This window comes from Limanda limanda, chromosome 15, assembly GCF_963576545.1.
Source record: "Limanda limanda chromosome 15, fLimLim1.1, whole genome shotgun sequence".
Classification (NCBI taxonomy): Eukaryota; Metazoa; Chordata; class Actinopteri; order Pleuronectiformes; family Pleuronectidae; genus Limanda; species Limanda limanda.
This window is the reverse complement of record NC_083650.1, coordinates 1,152,143-1,170,515: the sequence shown is the minus strand read 5'-3', so window position 1 is coordinate 1,170,515 and position 18,373 is coordinate 1,152,143. Positions and strand designations below refer to the sequence as shown.

Genomic DNA, 18,373 nt, shown 5'->3' with positions numbered 1-18,373 from the left:
GAATAGTGAAAATCATCGCATTAAACATGAACATCTTTGCAGCTGCTGAAAGTAATTCAATTCCTGTTGGGTAATTTTACTCTTGAATAACAACAAATTATCAGATTTACCAGTGAGATGGTAAAGGTTTTAATTGTTTCTCCACATTAGAAAGAACAGCCTCAATCTTAAACAGAGTATCTTAAATGTCAATATGGCTTCAAGCTGTTCCTTACCACTATGAGAGCAGAGATAGACAGGGTGTAGTAAGCAGAGTCTCTGAGCAGAGGCCAGCGGGACAGATGAATCGTCTGTGAGAGAGAGAGAGAGACAGACAGAGAGACAGACAGACAGACAGACAGACAGACAGACAGACAGACAGACAGACAGACAGACAGACAGACAGACAGACAGACAGACAGACAGACAGACAGACAGACAGACAGACAGACAGACAGACAGACAGACAGACAGACAGACAGACAGACAGACAGACAGACAGACAGACAGACAGACAGACAGACAGACAGACAGACAGACAGACAGACAGACAGACAGACAGACAGACAGACAGACAGACAGACAGACAGACAGACAGACAGACAGACAGACAGACAGACAGACAGACAGACAGACAGACAGACAGACAGACAGACAGACAGACAGACAGACAGACAGACAGACAGACAGACAGACAGACAGACAGACAGACAGACAGACAGACAGACAGACAGACAGACAGACAGACAGACAGACAGACAGACAGACAGACAGACAGACAGACAGACAGACAGACAGACAGACAGACAGACAGACAGACAGACAGACAGACAGACAGACAGACAGACAGACAGACAGACAGACAGACAGACAGACAGACAGACAGACAGACAGACAGACAGACAGACAGACAGACAGACAGACAGACAGACAGACAGACAGACAGACAGACAGACAGACAGACAGACAGACAGACAGACAGACAGACAGACAGACAGACAGACAGACAGAGGATAAACAACCAGAGATTTGGACATTTCATATCTTTAAAACTTGCATTGACTGAAATACTGTTGAGTAACATCCCACTACTAACAAGATAAACCAAGCTCTCTGAGCAACTTTGTGTGTGTGTCTGGGTGTGAGTGTGTGTGTGCGCGTGTGTTTGGGTGTTACGTCACTTGTAATCTAAATAGGATTCAAGTATGTTTCTCTTTTTTCTTTTCCTTGTGGGATTATAGTAGTGAACAGGACAGATATCGCTTTCTATCAAACAGACTGAGACAGTTAGTGTTATTAGGGGGTTTTGCCCTTTGATTACAAGGCAAAAACCCCTAATGACCTTAAGGCGCAAAGGGAATTTATGACACATGACACACGGAGCTTCTTTTTCCAGCTTCTCCTTCCTCATCTCCATCCTTATCACATCAAAGTAATTCATATCTCATCAGTACATGTTACTAACTTGACCCCTTCCCCGGAGTTTCTGTGCCTTATCGCCCGCAGATGCAGGGCCACAGCTGTGGCCGCACCATGGATTACGATTTGTGGATTCAGATCAGAGGTCACAATGGTGGATCCAGTATGGCGGATTCTATATCGTGCGGGCTGATCGTAGTGGTAATGGAGGATACTTTGTCGCGTTGACATCGGATGGTGGTGGACCACGACCGAGGCGGCGGCTAATGATGGTTCCTCACTGGCGGCAGTGGACAATGACTGTGGACTATAGTGGATCCCATCTTGATGCTGGATCGTGATCTTGCTGGCTGCTGACCAGAGCTATGATGCAGCAGGACTGCTTGACATAAAGTATTGAAGTTATCCTTCAAAATGTTTACCCTCATCAATGCTGCTAAAAACTTTACATGCTGATGATGTTTTCCTACACTTGACATCTATTGCACTTCTGTCCGTCCTGGGAGAGGGGTCCCTCACATGTGGCTCTCTCTGAGGTTTCTACATATTTTTACCTGTTAAAAGGGTTTTTAGTAGTTTTTTCTTACTCTTGCTGAGGGTTAAGGACAGAGGATGTCACACCATGTTAAAGCCCTATGAGACGAATTGTGATTTGTGAATATGGGCTATACAAATAAAATATGATTGATTGATTGATTGATTACCATCCGAGATTTTTAATGTGAACATAAATATATGCACTGCAGAGGAAAAATCCCTCAACAAATGTAACTGATATGTAATGGGTTGTATACCTTACCTTAGCAGTGAATATTCCACACACTCCAATAATGCAAAGGATGTTGAAGACAGCTGAGCCAACGATGGTGCCAACCCCGACATCACCTTTAGTGATGAATACTCCTACACACCAGAGACACAATTACTGATGATCACATATTACAGACAATCTGTTCACACTGTAAATCCTTTCTGGTTTTGAAGTTGTGAATTTGTCTGTTTGTGTGTTTTTCTCACCAATGACAGAGGTGAACAGTTCAGGAGCTGAACTGCCTGCTGCCATGAAGGTAGCTCCTGCAACATCCTCACTAAGCTGAAGACGCTATGATAATAAGAAAGAAAGAAAGAAAGCAACCCTTCATAATAGAAATCCATAATAAACGCTAATACGAGAATTGTGTGTTAATGTAAGCTTAGTAAAATCCCAGTGGCATCTTACCTCACATAACTTCTCTAGTGAAGGGACAAAGTAGTCATCACACACCAGGGCAAGGGCATAGAACATGTAGACTGCCTGCAGAGGCCAAAGCACACACACGCACAGACGTACACACGCACGCACGCACACACAGAGAGAGAGAGAGAGAGAGAGAGAGAGAGAGAGAGAGAGAGAGAGAGAGAGAGAGAGAGAGAGAGAGAGAGAGAGAGAGAGAGAGAGAGAGAGAGAGAGATAGAGAGAGACCAGTTAGCAACAACTTTGCATTGTTTATCTGCAGTAAAAGGTTTTTGGGACAATTTGTTTCATAAAATGAAACTGATTGTACCTTATTGATCTCCATATTTTTCTCGTCTTAATAAAAGCTCATTATATGGCTCTATAATAAGCATTGCAGCAACAAAATGTATTACTTATATGACAAATTACAAAAACACAGGTGATTATATGAGTGCTGTTGCCAAGATTGAAGTCAGCATCCGCACTCCTGTGAATGTGTGATAGTCCAATATGGTGACATAAAATATACTCTAAATATTAGAACTGGTTGCGATTTTGACTCACGTTTTGACCCAGATGTCGAACACTGCTGTAGTTAATCCAGGGATGTAGAAGGCACACTGCCCCACCCCCACTCACTGCTACAGAGCGCCGATAAAATGTTTATTCATGCTTTATTAATATTGAATGTATTATTGCATTGAATGTACAAATTAAACCATAATTCGACATTGCAGTCCCTCAGGCCATTATGAAAATAAGATATGTGAACCGAAGACAGATAGACATTTTTGGAATCAATAGATAAGATAAAGGGTCCAGCCTATATTGGTATATTTGCAACATTTAAAATTAACATGTTTGAGAATGAGACCGATATATATCATATAATTGCTTCACAGTCACTTTGGAAATGTTTTTTCTTTACTGTGTATATGATGACATGGAAATCAAATTTACAGGTGAACAGATCAGGCTTCCACAGGAGAGGATATAACCTCTGCTTAATCTAGAGTAGTTTTGGTATTTTACTTTTCACATCAAACATAAATGCCTTCTCAACATCTGCTAAACACTTTCACTATCACTCGGAATTTACAGTCAGTGAAACATGAAACTTTCTGCACAGATGTTTCACATTATTAGCCCTAGAGCATCTCAAAGGACATAATCGACCACCGCCCTGGTTGGTTATATTTAAAACAATACGTTTCTTTAAAAGTCAGAGCAGCAGAGTGGTGAGTATGATATGACTCTGTTGTTGTATTAACAAAATGTATTGTGTAATCAAAGATCATGCTGATAAACCTTTCATCAACAAAGTTGGCCATTGTTACAATTACTGGTTATTATTTGACAATTTTCTTTAGCTCAGAATGCAAATTGTACATATGCAGCAGCTTACAACCAGTGTTGAGTGGTGGTGCAATGAAAGGATGTGAGGAAACCAGGCTTGTACAGCGCAAACCGTCATTGACCTCAGCCTGATCCTCTTTGCCATCAGCTCGATATTAGACTTTGGACATTTACATTTGATTTATTTTTATGTTTATTTTGCAATAAATTACTATTAGGTAAGCTAACAACCTTGTTTTATTTATTTTCTGGATACCAGGCTACGAGTCTGAAAGACTGCCAAGCACATCACATTGTGGTGAAACAATATGACATTTAAGGGGTTACAGGACAAACCTATTCTTATGATGTTTAGCCACTACAGTGACTGATGACCTGTATTCATAGCTACATCATATGTGTGTGAGAATCATGTGCTCTAAGTAGCTGCTGCATAACAAGTACACTGCTCAAAAAAATTAAAGGAACACTTTGAAAACACATCAGATCTCATTGTGAAAAAAAATTATGTTGGATATTTATACTGATATGGATAGTTTAATGTCTTAGGAACCAAAGGATGCCACATCTTTGATGGAAATAAAAGTTTTCAGCCTACAGAGGGCTCAATTTTATAGACACCCCGAAAATCATAGTGAAAAAGTGATGTGGCAGGCTTGTCCATTTTGCCAAAATTCAATTTCTGCAACACAAAATGCTTCTCAATATCTTGTGTGGCCCCCACGTGCTTGTATGCATGCTTGACAACGTCGCGGCATGCTCCTAATGAGACAACGGATGGTGTCTTGTGGGATGTCCTCCCAGATCTGTCTAAGGGCATCAGTGAGCTCCTGTAAAGTCTGAGGAGCAACCTGGCGGCGTCTGATGGACCGAAACATAATGTCCCAGAGGTGTTCTATTGGGTTTAGGTCAGGTGATCGTGAGGGCCATTCAATTGCATCAATTTCTTCATCCTCCAGGTACTGCCTGCATACCCTTGCCACATGAGGCCGGGCATTATCGTGCATCAGGAGGAACCCAGGACCTACTGAACCAGCGTAGGGTCTGACCATGGGTTCAAGGATTTCATCCCGATACCTAATGGCAGTAAGACTGCCGTTCTCTAGCCTGTAGAGGTCTGTGCGTCCCTCCATGGATATGTGTCCCCAGACCATCACTGACCCACCACCAAACCGGTCATGCTGAACGATGTTGCAGGCAGCATAGCGTTCTCCTTGGCTTCTCCAGACCCTTTCACGTCTATCACAGGTGCTCAGGGTGAACCTGCTCTCATCTGTGAAAAGCACAGGGCGCCAGTGGCGGACATGCCAGTTCTGGTGTTCTTTAGCAAATGCCAATCGAGCTCCACGGTGCTGGGCAGTGAGCACAGGGCACACTACAGGACGTCGCGCCCTGAGGCCACCCTCATGAAGTCTGTTTCTGACTGTTTGGGCAGAGACATTCACACCAGTGGCCTGCTGGAGGTCATTCTGTAGGGCTCGGGCAGTGCTCAACCTGTTCCTCCTTGCACAAAGCAGCAGATATCGGTCCTGCTGTTGGGTTGAGGACCTTCTACGGCCCTGTCCAGCTCTCCTAGAGTAACTGCCTGTCTCCTGGAATCTCCTCCATGTTCTGGAGATTATGCTTTTTTTGAGCAGTGTATTACAGACACATCTTAGCACTGGTGAAGCCCATTGGAGGGAATATCAGCAGTGTTTATTTCTTGATTATTTTCTGAACAATGTTTTTCTATCAATTTCATAACATCCTTTGAGGGCCATAGTAAATTAATGTTTATAATGAACAAGAAATCACACAAGGGCACAAGTTTTTAACATTGGTTGCACTGTTGCACAGAACCGTTTCAAGTAGGTACACAAGCACATCATTTAGCATTTGAATGTGCCTTTTTGGAATCCAATAAAACACCTATTAAATATTTTCTTGAAAGCCATATACATTTGTAATTTCTTAATTACCGCTGGGTGATTTCCTAAATTGATTCAATTCCTATTCACAAGTTCTTGATTCGATTTAATATTGTTTAGGTTCAGGATAAATTAATTGTGCAATACTAATTTAGTTTGGATATGTGCAAGGAAACCTTTAATTTGGTGCATTATTAAAAATATTAGGGTAGTCCGCTCACGATAACACATTTTGTTGGACGTTATATTGTCCCAGGAAATATTGTGATGAATGATATTATTTGTCATCCTTTTGAAACCATTTTATACCACTGATAATGCAATAGCATAATTATGCAAGCAGGAAACACCCTTTCAAAGAGCAACTAACTCTTACTCTTAAGTATAATCAGTCTGACATTTCAATAAGATAACAAATATTATACAGAGGAGAGGAGAGAGAGACTAGTTCAATGGTAGAGGCGCAAATGAATCTTCACAGATGGAGATACCAAGGGCTTCTTGGGAAATAGCGATATTATATCAAACAAGTGTTTATACAAACTGCTCCAGGTGACACTCACACAGAGGACATGCAGGCCAACTGCTCCCTCAGCTCGCTCCTGGAAGGTGAAGTAATCCCTGGGGAACTCGTGGATTGCTACAGAGAAACAAAGAGACAAATGCTGTTGCAGTGAAAGGAGATAAAATATTAAATATTAAATATCGACTCGAGGTGAGCGACTATACCATAAGGATGGAATCTCTTTTTGACCAAAGTCTAAAAAATACAATAAAGGTGGCAAGCATAGATACAAGTCAAGACAAGTAAAGTAAACTCAACACAGTGGCAGTAAATTTAAAGATACAGCCATATAGTGACCCACAGTGCCGTGAAATATTTCTTCTAGCACAATGAATCACAAATCAAGGGACAAAAAACAGAGCATGGGACAAATATTCTGGACTTTTTAGTTTTGTAGGTTGTCAAATCATTAGCTGTTTCTCAATCAGAGGGTGGCTGTGGAGGGGTAAATTGGTCGTCCTCCAACCTAAAGGTCAGCAGTTCGATCCCCAGTCTGACCCATCTACATGCCAAAGTGTCCTTGGGCAAGATGCTGAACCCTGATTAGCCCCCAATAGAATAACAAAGTGCTGCGAATAGATGCACTGTATGAATGTGTGTGTGTGAATGGGTGAATGTAAAACTGTAATGTAAAGCGCTTTGAGTGGTCATCAAGACTAGAAAAGCGCTATATAAATACAAAACCATTTACCATTTACCATCCTTCCACGTGTCGGCCGAACCGAAATGAGGCCGTCTTGTCTTCCTATTGAGTCACTAGCTTCCGCCACCCTTACAGCCGTTGCCTTGCAACAAAGCTACCGGCGAAAACGTTCTTCGGTTGTTAAAAAACATTGAGGCCTGATCTTACTCCTGATCTAATGTTTGTGCAAGGAAAACTGTCCAGTCAGCACCCACAGAGTTTAAATGGCAATAGAGGGAACCATCTGAGCACCCGTAGGTGTGTTGGTCTTGAAATGAGGTCTGATCAGATGGTTTGAAGTCATTGATGCAGGATTTCGGAGATATTGATGCAGGATTTCCCAGATATTTACTCTACTCCAACACTTGAATAGTTTAAAGAAATTTCAGTATAATAAAATGGACATTCAGACTAAAGGTCGTGATTCTTCATATATGTCTGATGTGCGAGGGAAGATGCAAATGAAGGAAATGTTGATAACATTAGGCAAGAGGGATGTTGCTGCTTACAAACTCAAGCCGCAAATTCACTTCTTTACACCGAAGGAAACAGCTGGGAATCACTGAAGACAGCAGTTTACCCTGGACTTTGAACTTGCTTGTCATTTTCAGCATGACAACCTTTCAAGCTGTCAAATGATGAGAACAACATCAGTCGGGGCTGTTGAGAACTAAAACACATCATGTTTTTACTCACAAGTGAATCACATACAGCTCTCTTGGAGCGTTAGCTAAACCTGCACACACAGACAAAAGTAGATACATTTATTTTGAAAAACTCAAGTATAAAAAAACAAAGGAGGAGTCACACCCACAGTATGAGTCCAGTGTTGCATACATTACGTTTAGAGTGCAGCAGAGTGACATAACACTTTGATACCACTCCGTCCTTGATCCAACAGAGTCAACACTGTGAATCCATCATTCTCTGACAGCAGTGACCAATCACAACATGCTAAAATATGCCACATATTCATTCATAGCTGTCATGTGTGTTTCCTGTTGCATATGAGTCTGCTCATGAGTGGCCAGGGTAAAAATAGCCTCAGCCCAGTGTGACTGTGTGTGAGTTTGGGCTTTGCTCGGCTTGATCTGTGCTTGTGCTGTCTTTGCAGTAAGGATGTGTGTTTGTGTACTTGCCCGCTGTATGTCTATTTGCTGTGTGTGTGTGTGTGTGTGTCTGTCTGTTGTGTGTGTGTGTGTGTCTGTCTGTTGTGTGTGTGTGTGTGTGTGTATGTGTCTGTGTGCATGTGCGTGTGTATCATGAAGGCGACCCAATGTGCAGTGACATTCTCTCTCTCAACAGCCGAGAGCTTGTGAGTCAGGCGGCCTCAGCCTCAGCCTGTCCTGAGTGCCACAAACACAACACGAGCCTGTCTGCTCAAAGGAAGTGACAGCAGCACGGAGAGAGACATAGAGTGGCTGACATGATGCCTAACTGCCACTGAAGAAACAAGTCATTCTAGGGCAACCAGAAAAGGAAGGTTAACTGTGAATGAAACAGGGAGACCTTTCTTTGTATTCTCGTCATTTATGATGAAATGTGTACTAAGTCCTGAGAAGTCATGAATCAGCAATGTTGACAGCTGATCATCATAAACCATTGCAACCTCAAGAAGGAAAGGTATAATTTTTAAAAACAATATAAATCCAATTGTCAATTTGACACCCAAAAATAAAAGTTTTGAATTGTTCAGGATACTAAATGTGTTAAACACACATTACAGATAACCATGATAACCACAACAGATGTGTTGGTATATGGTTATGTTATTGGACTCTTGATGTTATGAGCTTTATAAGGTTGGGAACCAAAACTTCGTTCCAAATTATAACTTAAGTACCGGGTACCTCTAAAAGCAATTGACCTTCAGAGCGCACCTGGTGGATGGTCTCATTTCTAAGCTGTACTACTCCCCACGCTACTGCACTACCAGGCAACAACACACTCCACTACTGGCAGCTCTCAATCCCTTTTGATGATGGGGCGCAAACTGCAGTACAGCTCCAGCAGCAGCTCCCCAGCAGAGCAGCAAGGTCGCGGAATGTCAGCGTCTCCTGAAACACCAGCTTGACAAGAGACAGAGGGTGAGAGCACCTCCCTTCACAGTCCTGGACTGGGTCTGGATTCGCCAAACCAGTCAGAACCACAAACTGCTCTCCTTTTGGTCCACGCCAATACAGATCACCAATCAGCTGGGGCCACATGTTTTGTATGAGCCACACCAATCGTGGCTGTAGTTACTGCAGCCAACAGGACAGCATTTCGACAGGCACGGTAGTTTTTTTTGTTGTTCTGAGAGAGCGGTCGAAGTTATGTGCGTTACAATAAAGTTAACTGTGTGAACTAAAGTTGCGAAGTGGCCAATTCTGTGTGGAGATCAACCAACCAGCACAAACAGTTCACTCGGCTTGCACTAGACGAAAAGCAGTATTATTGTCACAGTGAACCTCTACGGACAGGCCTAATCCCCTGCTGTAACCAACTGTTTCCATGATGTTACCTCGGCGTTCGCCAGTGAAGACAAGGTGGGTCTATCGGCGTTTGCGGACCTTAAGGGGGATTTGGAGAACAAAGGAGAGAGCCGCGGGGGGGCTCGCTGAGCCTCGCGGACCGATCGCGACGTGTGATCTAATTAGCATATGAATCGGAGTCCAGCCGCTGGCTAGAACCTCTCTCTACTCACCATTGGAGGAAACCACAGACCCTTGAAACTAATGTCACTCGTGATTGGTTGGTAGAAGTGTTGCTATTGGTCACCTTATGGGTCATTGCAGTGCACACGTGGGGTCACAGCATTCCGCACGTGGGGTAAGCCCCTCCCACACAATATTTATAATAAAAATGTATATATTAATATTTATTATTATTTATAAGTAAGCCTTTACCAAAAGCACTGCAATTAATTAAAACTAAACATTCATGTGATGCTTGATGTTATAGGTGAACATATTGTACAGGGAACAAATGTGAACAAGGTATATGTGGAGTGAAAGCTTTATTTACATACAGCAAAAATATTGTACAAAAACTCAGATGAGGCTTGAAATGTTTCTCTGCAGCCTCTGGGTCATGACTTCTTTGTGGGACTCTTCTCCAGTGTGTAGACGTCTGTGGTGTGTAGCTGTGAGATCAGTGTAGCTTCCAGTCTTATATGAAGTGTGGGACACAGGTCGGTGCACTCCTGGCTGTGGAAGGATGGATCCATGTCATCTGTCCCGCTTCAATCAGCTGTAAACACATTCAGTAAAATTAGCACAGTTCAATTACAACACACACCTTTACATGTAACTGGAAAATTATTTAATGAATATAACCTTACCCTCTTTCTTCTCCGACAACTCCTCAATGCTGATGTAAGGTCTGGTCGGATCATACTGGCTCATAGTGTGTCTTTGTACGTCATGGACAGGCAGCTGGAAAACAACACATGTAACATGACTTTATTATTAATAAACGGAAATAGCCGCGCTGCATCACCGTTGGAAGATCCACAGCAAAAAAACACCAAAACAATTCATAAACAGTTACTTACATTCAATGGCTTCATTTTCTGCACTTTAAATCCGGACTTTCAGCGTCTCAGCCTAACGCCTCTTTGTTTGTGTGTGTGTGTGGGGGGGGGGGGGGCTGAGGCTGTGAAAACATACAGAAAAAAGTCACGTTGATGAAAAAACTTAACGAGAACAAACTGTTACATCTAAGTAATTCATACATATTTACACATGCACTAGATCTGCTCCAGCACTCGATGCTGTATTCGTATTTAAGCAACTTTCTCGCTATCCCAAAGAGTGGCGGACATGCTTTCAGATGTACCAGTTAGCTTAGTGGTTAGCATGGCGGCTCTAGCTCACCGTAACTCAGGGACTGTGCGCCCGTCTTCTCCGCCTCGACTCGTCCACACCGGGCCCGCGGCTCTGCCTCCACACGCACTCATCTTCTCCTCCAGGGAAAAGCGTCGTGTCGACTTCAGCAAGTTATTTACCCCGAAGACAGAGTCACTCGTACGGGACAAGCTAAACACGACCCGCTTCCTGTCTGCGGGACACTCGACGCTGCTGCACGGCGTTTACGAGGCTCTGATTGGACGAGTCCATCAGCTGATGACGCGAGCGGGTGACGTGAGCAGCGGTTAATTCATATGGGATAAGTATTTGACTGAGGCCAGGTTTATTTTTTGTGGTGTTTAGTACATTTACACACATGATTCACGCTGTTCTGTGTTCGTAACCTTATTGTTGAATGCACTTATCGTAAGTCGCTTTGGATAAAAGTGTTGACTGTTTTAATGGAATACTGAGAAAGTTTAATAACAACAATTAGACAATTGAAGTTCAAATTATGAAGGAATTTAAGCTCTATATTGTGTCTCCTTTATATTTAAAATAATAATCAAACTGAGTGGAGATGTATGTTGTATCCAAACAGCCGGCTGCTGTGTTTTGTCACTGTGCAGTCCATGGGGGATTAAATATTACTATTTTTATTATTAAATCATTAAATCAATGAATGTTTCATAGCAATTTTGAAAGTAGTGGTGAAAAGGTACCATTTATAATTCATGGAACAGCTTAGTTTGCCATTGACATGTGAATTTGATGCCAGTATTTTGGGAGGACAGATATTTTTATGGAAAGCCAGTAGAAGTTTGGAGCTTACAGGACACAGATGATCATACCCAGCACCATTTATTTGCTGGTAGAGGTGTGGTTTAAAATTTCAGGTTTAATATTTATTTTAAGCCTGGTTTACTCAGCCAGATAGTTTGTTGGTGCCTCTTACGCATTGGTGTTATCTGCTCTCAGGGAAACTGATTTGCATTTGTGAAGCTCAGAGCATTGTCATTTGCATGTGAAAGCGTCCTCTAGGAGTTGGAGCAGGGGGGGTCAAATCTCAACAGCTCACAGGCTTGACAACTGCAGGAACCCTGAGCGTTTCCTTTGCTGCCTGCAGATACGTGTGAAAGTCGTTAACCGAAGGATGTGCCAACACTTCTCTGCGACACAGATTGACACAAACGCTTCTTTTCATGCAGTGTTGCAAAAAGCACAAAAAATGTCTCTGCCTTCTTCTTTGGACTCAGTGATGGAACTGGGTCTAGCATAGCATAATGCAACACTGCTAAGCAAGAGACTGCTAACTATATTAGTGTATAATATTGAGAAGTTCAAGATACCCTACTGCTATTTCGTTTAGTGGTTATTTTATGTAAGTATGTTCCGGCCACAGTTAATCCAGGACTAGGTCTTGCATGTGAGTAACCTCTTTTAAGGGAGCAAGCAGCACCAGTTCACACAGATCCATGCACATTTGAGGAAAGCATGGGAGAGCAAAATTGTATGCTGTGTCAATGATGATGATGATTATGATGAAGATGACGGGGGGACATTTGAGGGCCTGTCAAGCCAAGCAGTAATATTCATCTTGTCCCTCTGCTCACAAGTAAGCTATGTTCTCATAGACATTTATGTCGCTGAAGATTATGAAAAGGTCAAAGAAGGCATCCTGGCAGTGACGAAAAAAAACCAAGGGGGTAAGTAGCTGGAGAGACTAGACGGCACTTGTAACTTAAGTGTGGTTTTAAGGGCAGGTACGTGAATGGGCGCGTTCATAAATTTGCACTGAGAGCGCCGGAGCGTCCACATGACTGCCTCTTGTCCAATCGTGCATGCGTGAGGCGATCTACCCACACTACCTTTGTGATCGACCGGTAGATCGTGATCGACGTATTGGGCACCCCTGGTCAACACCTACAGGAGAAGATTTCGTTCAATAGACATTAATCAGGGTGAAACCCCACCTGAATTGTATGTATGTTTAACAAAAGGGTCAAACCAGAGGCCTCCACAGTGAAAGATATTTCTGAATTGCTGATTCTAAAACAGTTTTTGAGGATGGTGGGCACAGAACTGGAAGTCTGGATTTGTGAACGTGACTAAAAGTCTGCAGAGGAAGCTGCCATCCTTGCAGAGGTTTTCCTGTCAGAACGAGGGGAGAAGATCCACTTTTGTCCATGACAGCCACTTCACCGGTCATGGTAAGTACCAGTGGCAGGCAGTTCTCTTAGTAAACCCAAACAAAAAAAGCTTTTCAAGTTGCTACCAGTGCAACGAGATAGGTCACACTCAGTATACATCTTCCCTTTTGTGTGCAGTTCCCAGACCCAGCTTTGCCAGGGAGCCTTACACACAGGGCATGAAGCTAGGTCACTCTATCCCTTGGGCAAGCCACCTGGGATTCCAAATATCCCTTTGAAGGATGTGAGTAGATTTGTTTGGCCATGCTAGTATACCAAGTTAAAGGATTTTTGTGCTTCATGTGAGAAATGTCAATTAACTTCACCTAGGGGAGTAGCCCGTGCAAAGCTTCCAGTATGATCTGTCTTTGAGACCCCATTTGACAGGATAGGCATAGATGTATTGGGGCCCCTCGAGAGAAGATCCTCAGGCAATAGATACATCTTGGTAATTTGTGAAAATGCCACCCGACACCCAGAAGTCTTTCACCTCAGATCTGTTAAGGCCAGAAATGTTGTGAAATGTCTTTTTCAGTTGTTTTCACAGGAAGACATACCTAGGGAGATCCTCACAGACTGTGGCACAAACTTCCTATCCAATTTGCTGCAGCGAGTCTATCAGTTGTTAGGGGTTAAGGGTATTAGGACCACCCCATTCCACCAAGAAGATGTTGCTGTTGCTCCCAATCAATGACAGTAAGCGGTTGGCCAAATGACAGGGGCATTAGTGGATCTAGAAATGTTCCAGGAAAGTAGGAGGTTTCGCAATTTTCGTCCAGCACAAGGTCCACCTGAAGGCAGATGCTGCCCCCCATCAAAAGTGCTATAGGATCCCAGAATGGTTTGGGAAGACATTGGGCTGGGAATGTTGCAGCTAGGAATAATTGAAGCTTCAACTTCTGAGTGGTACAGCTCCATTGTGTTTGTCCCAAAGAAAGATGGTTCGTTGAGGTTTTGTATTGACTTCGAAGACAACCTTAGAGACACCTTCTTTGTGTGTGGCAGTCTTTGTCGACCTTTTATTACTTTTTCTGGAGGACAAATTTGTCCCTGATCTTTCTACACAGCTTCGTACACTCGTCGACCTGCAAACCGACGTCAGCCGAGATCTCCTTCCAGGAATTGCAGGTCATCTGCGTGTCCTTGTATTTAGTCAGTGACGGGTTGTACAAGTGGTCATACTTTCAGATCTCTTCTGCCAAGTGCTCTTCTATTTGGTCCATATACGTTCTTCTAAATCTTCCTTGGTTTCTGCCGGTATTATGGGGCATGAAACCGGAAATATGACTCTGGAAAGGATGTAGTTAGCGGACCAATCACAGCCTTGCGGGCTGCGTGAGGCTTGCGTAGCTTTGTCGTATAGTTAAAAAAATTGGTGAATGCACGCAAGCACGAAAGACGGGGCACGCAAGCATGCAAGGGCTCTTGCGTGCTTGCGTGCCCCTTCTTGCGTGTCTCTGAAAACGCAGAAGCATGCACCGGCCTCTCCCCTGTCGAAGAAGCCTGGCCTCATAAAGCAAAAAAAAGTGCTTTAAGTAAGTGCCACTTGAGCGCTACTTTTTTTTTTTTTATAAATTATATTTCTAGACATTGATGCGGGCCAATTAAAAATGGATGGCGGGCCGCAGTTGGCCCGCGGGCCGTAGTTTGGACACCCCTGCCCTATGGCATGTTTCAGTTCAAGGTGATGCCTTTTGGCTGCCAGGGGGCACCAGCAACATTACAAGGCCTCATGAACCAAGTTTTGAGGAAGGTGCCATAGTTTTAAGCGACCTACTTGGATTATGTTGTCATCTTTAGCCACACATGAGAGGAAGATGTGGCCCACCTTCGACAAGTCCTTCACCTAATCAAGACCGCTGGGCTCACCATCAATCCGGGAATCTTTATCAAATATTGACGTAAATTGTGTTCATTTTGTACAACTAATTTTTATATAGGTCCATCTTTCTCCCTGCTTCTCACCACACTTTATAGACTGCCTTAAAATCCACTATAAGAGCTGTATAACAGCATAAGCTAAATATGTCAGATATAAAATTCAGAGTTTGTCAGTAAGGAGTGGTTTATTATCTCTTCCCTGAAAACTGCCCCAGTTTCATTGCAGTACTATTTCCAGATGTGGAACGTGATTCCCACTAAACCTTCACAACCAATCAGTCTTCCTGAGATAAGTGCCAAACACACACACAGACACACACACACTACACTACTGCCTGCATAAACCTTCAGGAGAGCAATTATCTTCTCTGCACTGTCTAACGTTGGACACATTGTTTATATCATTCACATGAGAGAGAGAGAGAGAGATATGTAGGCAAATCCAATACAATTGAAGTCACTGTGGACCAATTTTTCAGACGTAATAAAATAACTGAAAAAACATTAAATTACTCCATACTGCTCCTGTGGTGTAATCCAAGTGTCAATAAGTCCCAACTTTCAAATTCAACTCGAAGCGGGGTCATTTACACCGCGTTTTTAGCCTAAATCTCAGGTACGGGATGTAGCGATAGTATCGCGCACACTAGGGCGTGCCCTTGGGCAAAAGCTTGTGTGCTGTGTGTGTCGTGTTTCCGGTGTGTGTGTGTGCGAATGATTTGGGGCTCTGAGGAGGATATCAGAAGACATCTATGCTAAAACATGGTGTAAATGACACCACTTCGAGTTGAATTTGAATGTTGGGCTTCCAGACGCTTAGATGACACCACAAGAGCAGTATGGAGGTATGTTATTTTTATTTAATTTTAGGTCGTTTTCTCAAATTAAACGAAGTGGTAAACATTTATTTCAATTGTATTGAATTTGGCTGCAACACTGTTTACTCCTGAAACTCCAAAGGTGTTTTGTTGACTGAAACACTTCACCCAACCCTACATTGGTGTAGCGATTACTAGATAATGAGTGGATTTTCATTTTTCAGTGAACTATCGCTTTAAGCCAATTCCACAGCCCAAAAAGACAACAGATACTATCGCCATGACTGCTTCTTTTGCATCTAGGAGGACTGTGTTTTCAATTCACAGATTAGAGGCTCACTGGAACTGGCCAAGCAGGCATGGGCACAGGCCAACTCTATTTCGATCAGAGATGTGTGTGTTTGTGTGTCTCTTTGTGTGTATCCATATATTTGTGTGTGTCTCTTGTGTGTTTGTGATCTACACAAAGCTGTTCTTTCTGTTTTCTTTCACTTCAACTTGGCAATGACACAGACCATTCCTGAGGGAAGAACCGGCAACACACTGTGAAATATCTCCCATTCAAACAAACATATTCAATTCAATTCAGTTGTATTTGTATTGTTTTTACAGTATGTCATGCCAAATTATGATATTTTTTAAATAGAGTGAGTGATAAATTGACCAGGAAGTTACAGCAGGAAACATTGGCTAAGGGCAGATATGTAAAACAGCGTAAGTAAAAATAAAGTATAAGACCAAAAATGCAAACTGTGTTGGGAAGTTGGAGGATAATATTTTCACTTTCTCCAGGTGGGTGCTCTTGAAGCACCTCCACAGAGGCCATTCTGGAATCAGGGTGTGGCCAATAAAACCCAGAGCAGGGCGTCAGCTGTTGCCAGTGGGCCAAGCGGCAGTCCGGAGAAGCACGTACTGTGTGCAGTATTGGTGTTCCGGCGAATTGTGGTGTATTAGGGCCCGAGCACCGAATGGTGAGAGGCCCTATTGAAATTGTAAGGATTTTTATTATTATTTCCCTTTCGGGGGGTTTTTCAGGGTCTAGACATGCTCAAAAAGTTATGAAACTTTGCAGGAAATTCAGGGTCTGCGGATATTTTAGTATTCTGGAGTAATTTGAATTGGGCGTGGCAAAATGGCTCAACAGCGCCCCCTGGAAAGCCGCCCCTAGGTTTCCCTTTGACCGATCAACACAAAAATCGTGGCCCACGTGTATCATGACCAGACAAACAAAAAAGTCTCAATGGGCATAATGAAAAATGCAACAGGAAGCCCGCCATTTTGGATCTAGTGGCCATTTTAGCCATTTTGGCGTTTTTTGCTTTGACGTACTTGTCCCAGGGCTTTCATCAAATCAACTTCAAATTCAGATGAGTGTCATCACAACAAGATGGAGAAAAAGACTGACTTAAAAAATCAACTTTTCGTCACACCGTGTGACCTTGGCGTGGCGTCAAAGTTTGATTAAACGCCATCAAAACACGAGGTTCTGTATCTCGGACAAACACAATCCAATCGAGTCCAAACTAAACACGTGAGACAAGAGTCCCGGCCTGATGACATCTACACAGAAATCATGACTTAAAATCACAGCGCCCCCTGGTGGCAACAGGAAATGTCTTGTTTTTTGCATGTCTTACACTTGGATGTATTCCTCCTCATCCACTGACCTCAACCATGTCAAACTCTATCAAATGGGTCTCAAGACATTGATAATGAAGATGTAAGATTACTGTGACTTTTCGTCAAACGCATTATTAATGGCGTGGCATCAAAGTTCATCAACTCGCCATGACACACAAAATTGCTGTAACTTCCGTGTTCATGGTTCCATCTCCCTCAAACTACATGTGTGTATTAACATCCCCCCCCTGAAGATATTCATATGGTTTTAAGAAATGGGAGTGGCAAAAAAATGGACTAGAGCCCCCTAAAGGGCAGCCCCGGCGCTACGATTGGCCGACTTGTACAAAAAATTAATAGGGCATGTGTCTTTACATTATAAACAAATAAGTCTCTTGGATCGATAGGTTAAACCAAACAGGAAGTCCGCCATTTTGGGTTTAGTGGCCATTTTGGCCATTTTTACTTTAATGTACTTTGTCCCAGGGCTTTTATCAGATCAACTTCAAATTCAGATGAGTGTCATCACAACAAGATGGAGATAAAAATTGATTTAGGGATTTATCCTTCGTCAAACCGTGTGACCGTGGCGTGGCGTCAAAGTTCATCAACTGGCCGTGAAACAAAAAATTGCTGTAACTTCAGTGTTCATGGTTCTATCTCACTCAAACTACATGTGTGTATCAACAGCCCCCCCCCCCGAAGATATTCATATGGTTTTATGGCCGTGTGACCGTGGCGTCAAAGTTTGATTAAACGCCATCAAACACGAGGTTCTGTATCTCTGACATATATTGTCCAATCAAGTCCAAACTAGACATGTAAGACTAGAGTCCCAGCCTGATGACATCTACACAGAAATCATGACTTTAAATCACAGCGCCCCCTGGTGGCTACAGGAAGTGAAGCGT

At 43.0% G+C, this 18,373-nt stretch overlaps 1 protein-coding gene and 1 long non-coding RNA gene across 2 annotated transcripts in view; both read right to left on the bottom strand.

Annotated features, from left to right (window-relative positions):
- The window catches only part of LOC133020731 (sodium/potassium/calcium exchanger 3-like), a 103,659-nt gene that overhangs the window by 27,655 nt on the left and 57,631 nt on the right, over positions 1-18,373 (bottom strand). The window contains exons 3-7 of the mRNA XM_061087428.1: positions 6,441-6,517; positions 2,618-2,692; positions 2,416-2,500; positions 2,198-2,301; positions 216-290 (exon numbers count right to left, since the gene is read on the bottom strand). Of these exons, the coding sequence (XP_060943411.1) occupies positions 216-290; positions 2,198-2,301; positions 2,416-2,500; positions 2,618-2,692; positions 6,441-6,517 (416 nt within the window). The remainder of the gene's footprint in view (positions 1-215; positions 291-2,197; positions 2,302-2,415; positions 2,501-2,617; positions 2,693-6,440; positions 6,518-18,373) is intronic.
- On the bottom strand, positions 10,106-10,756 carry LOC133020815 (uncharacterized). Its single transcript, XR_009682944.1, has 3 exons — positions 10,660-10,756; positions 10,447-10,540; positions 10,106-10,355 (listed from the first exon to the last, which is right to left on the bottom strand). It is a non-coding gene; the product is annotated as an uncharacterized LOC133020815 (long non-coding RNA).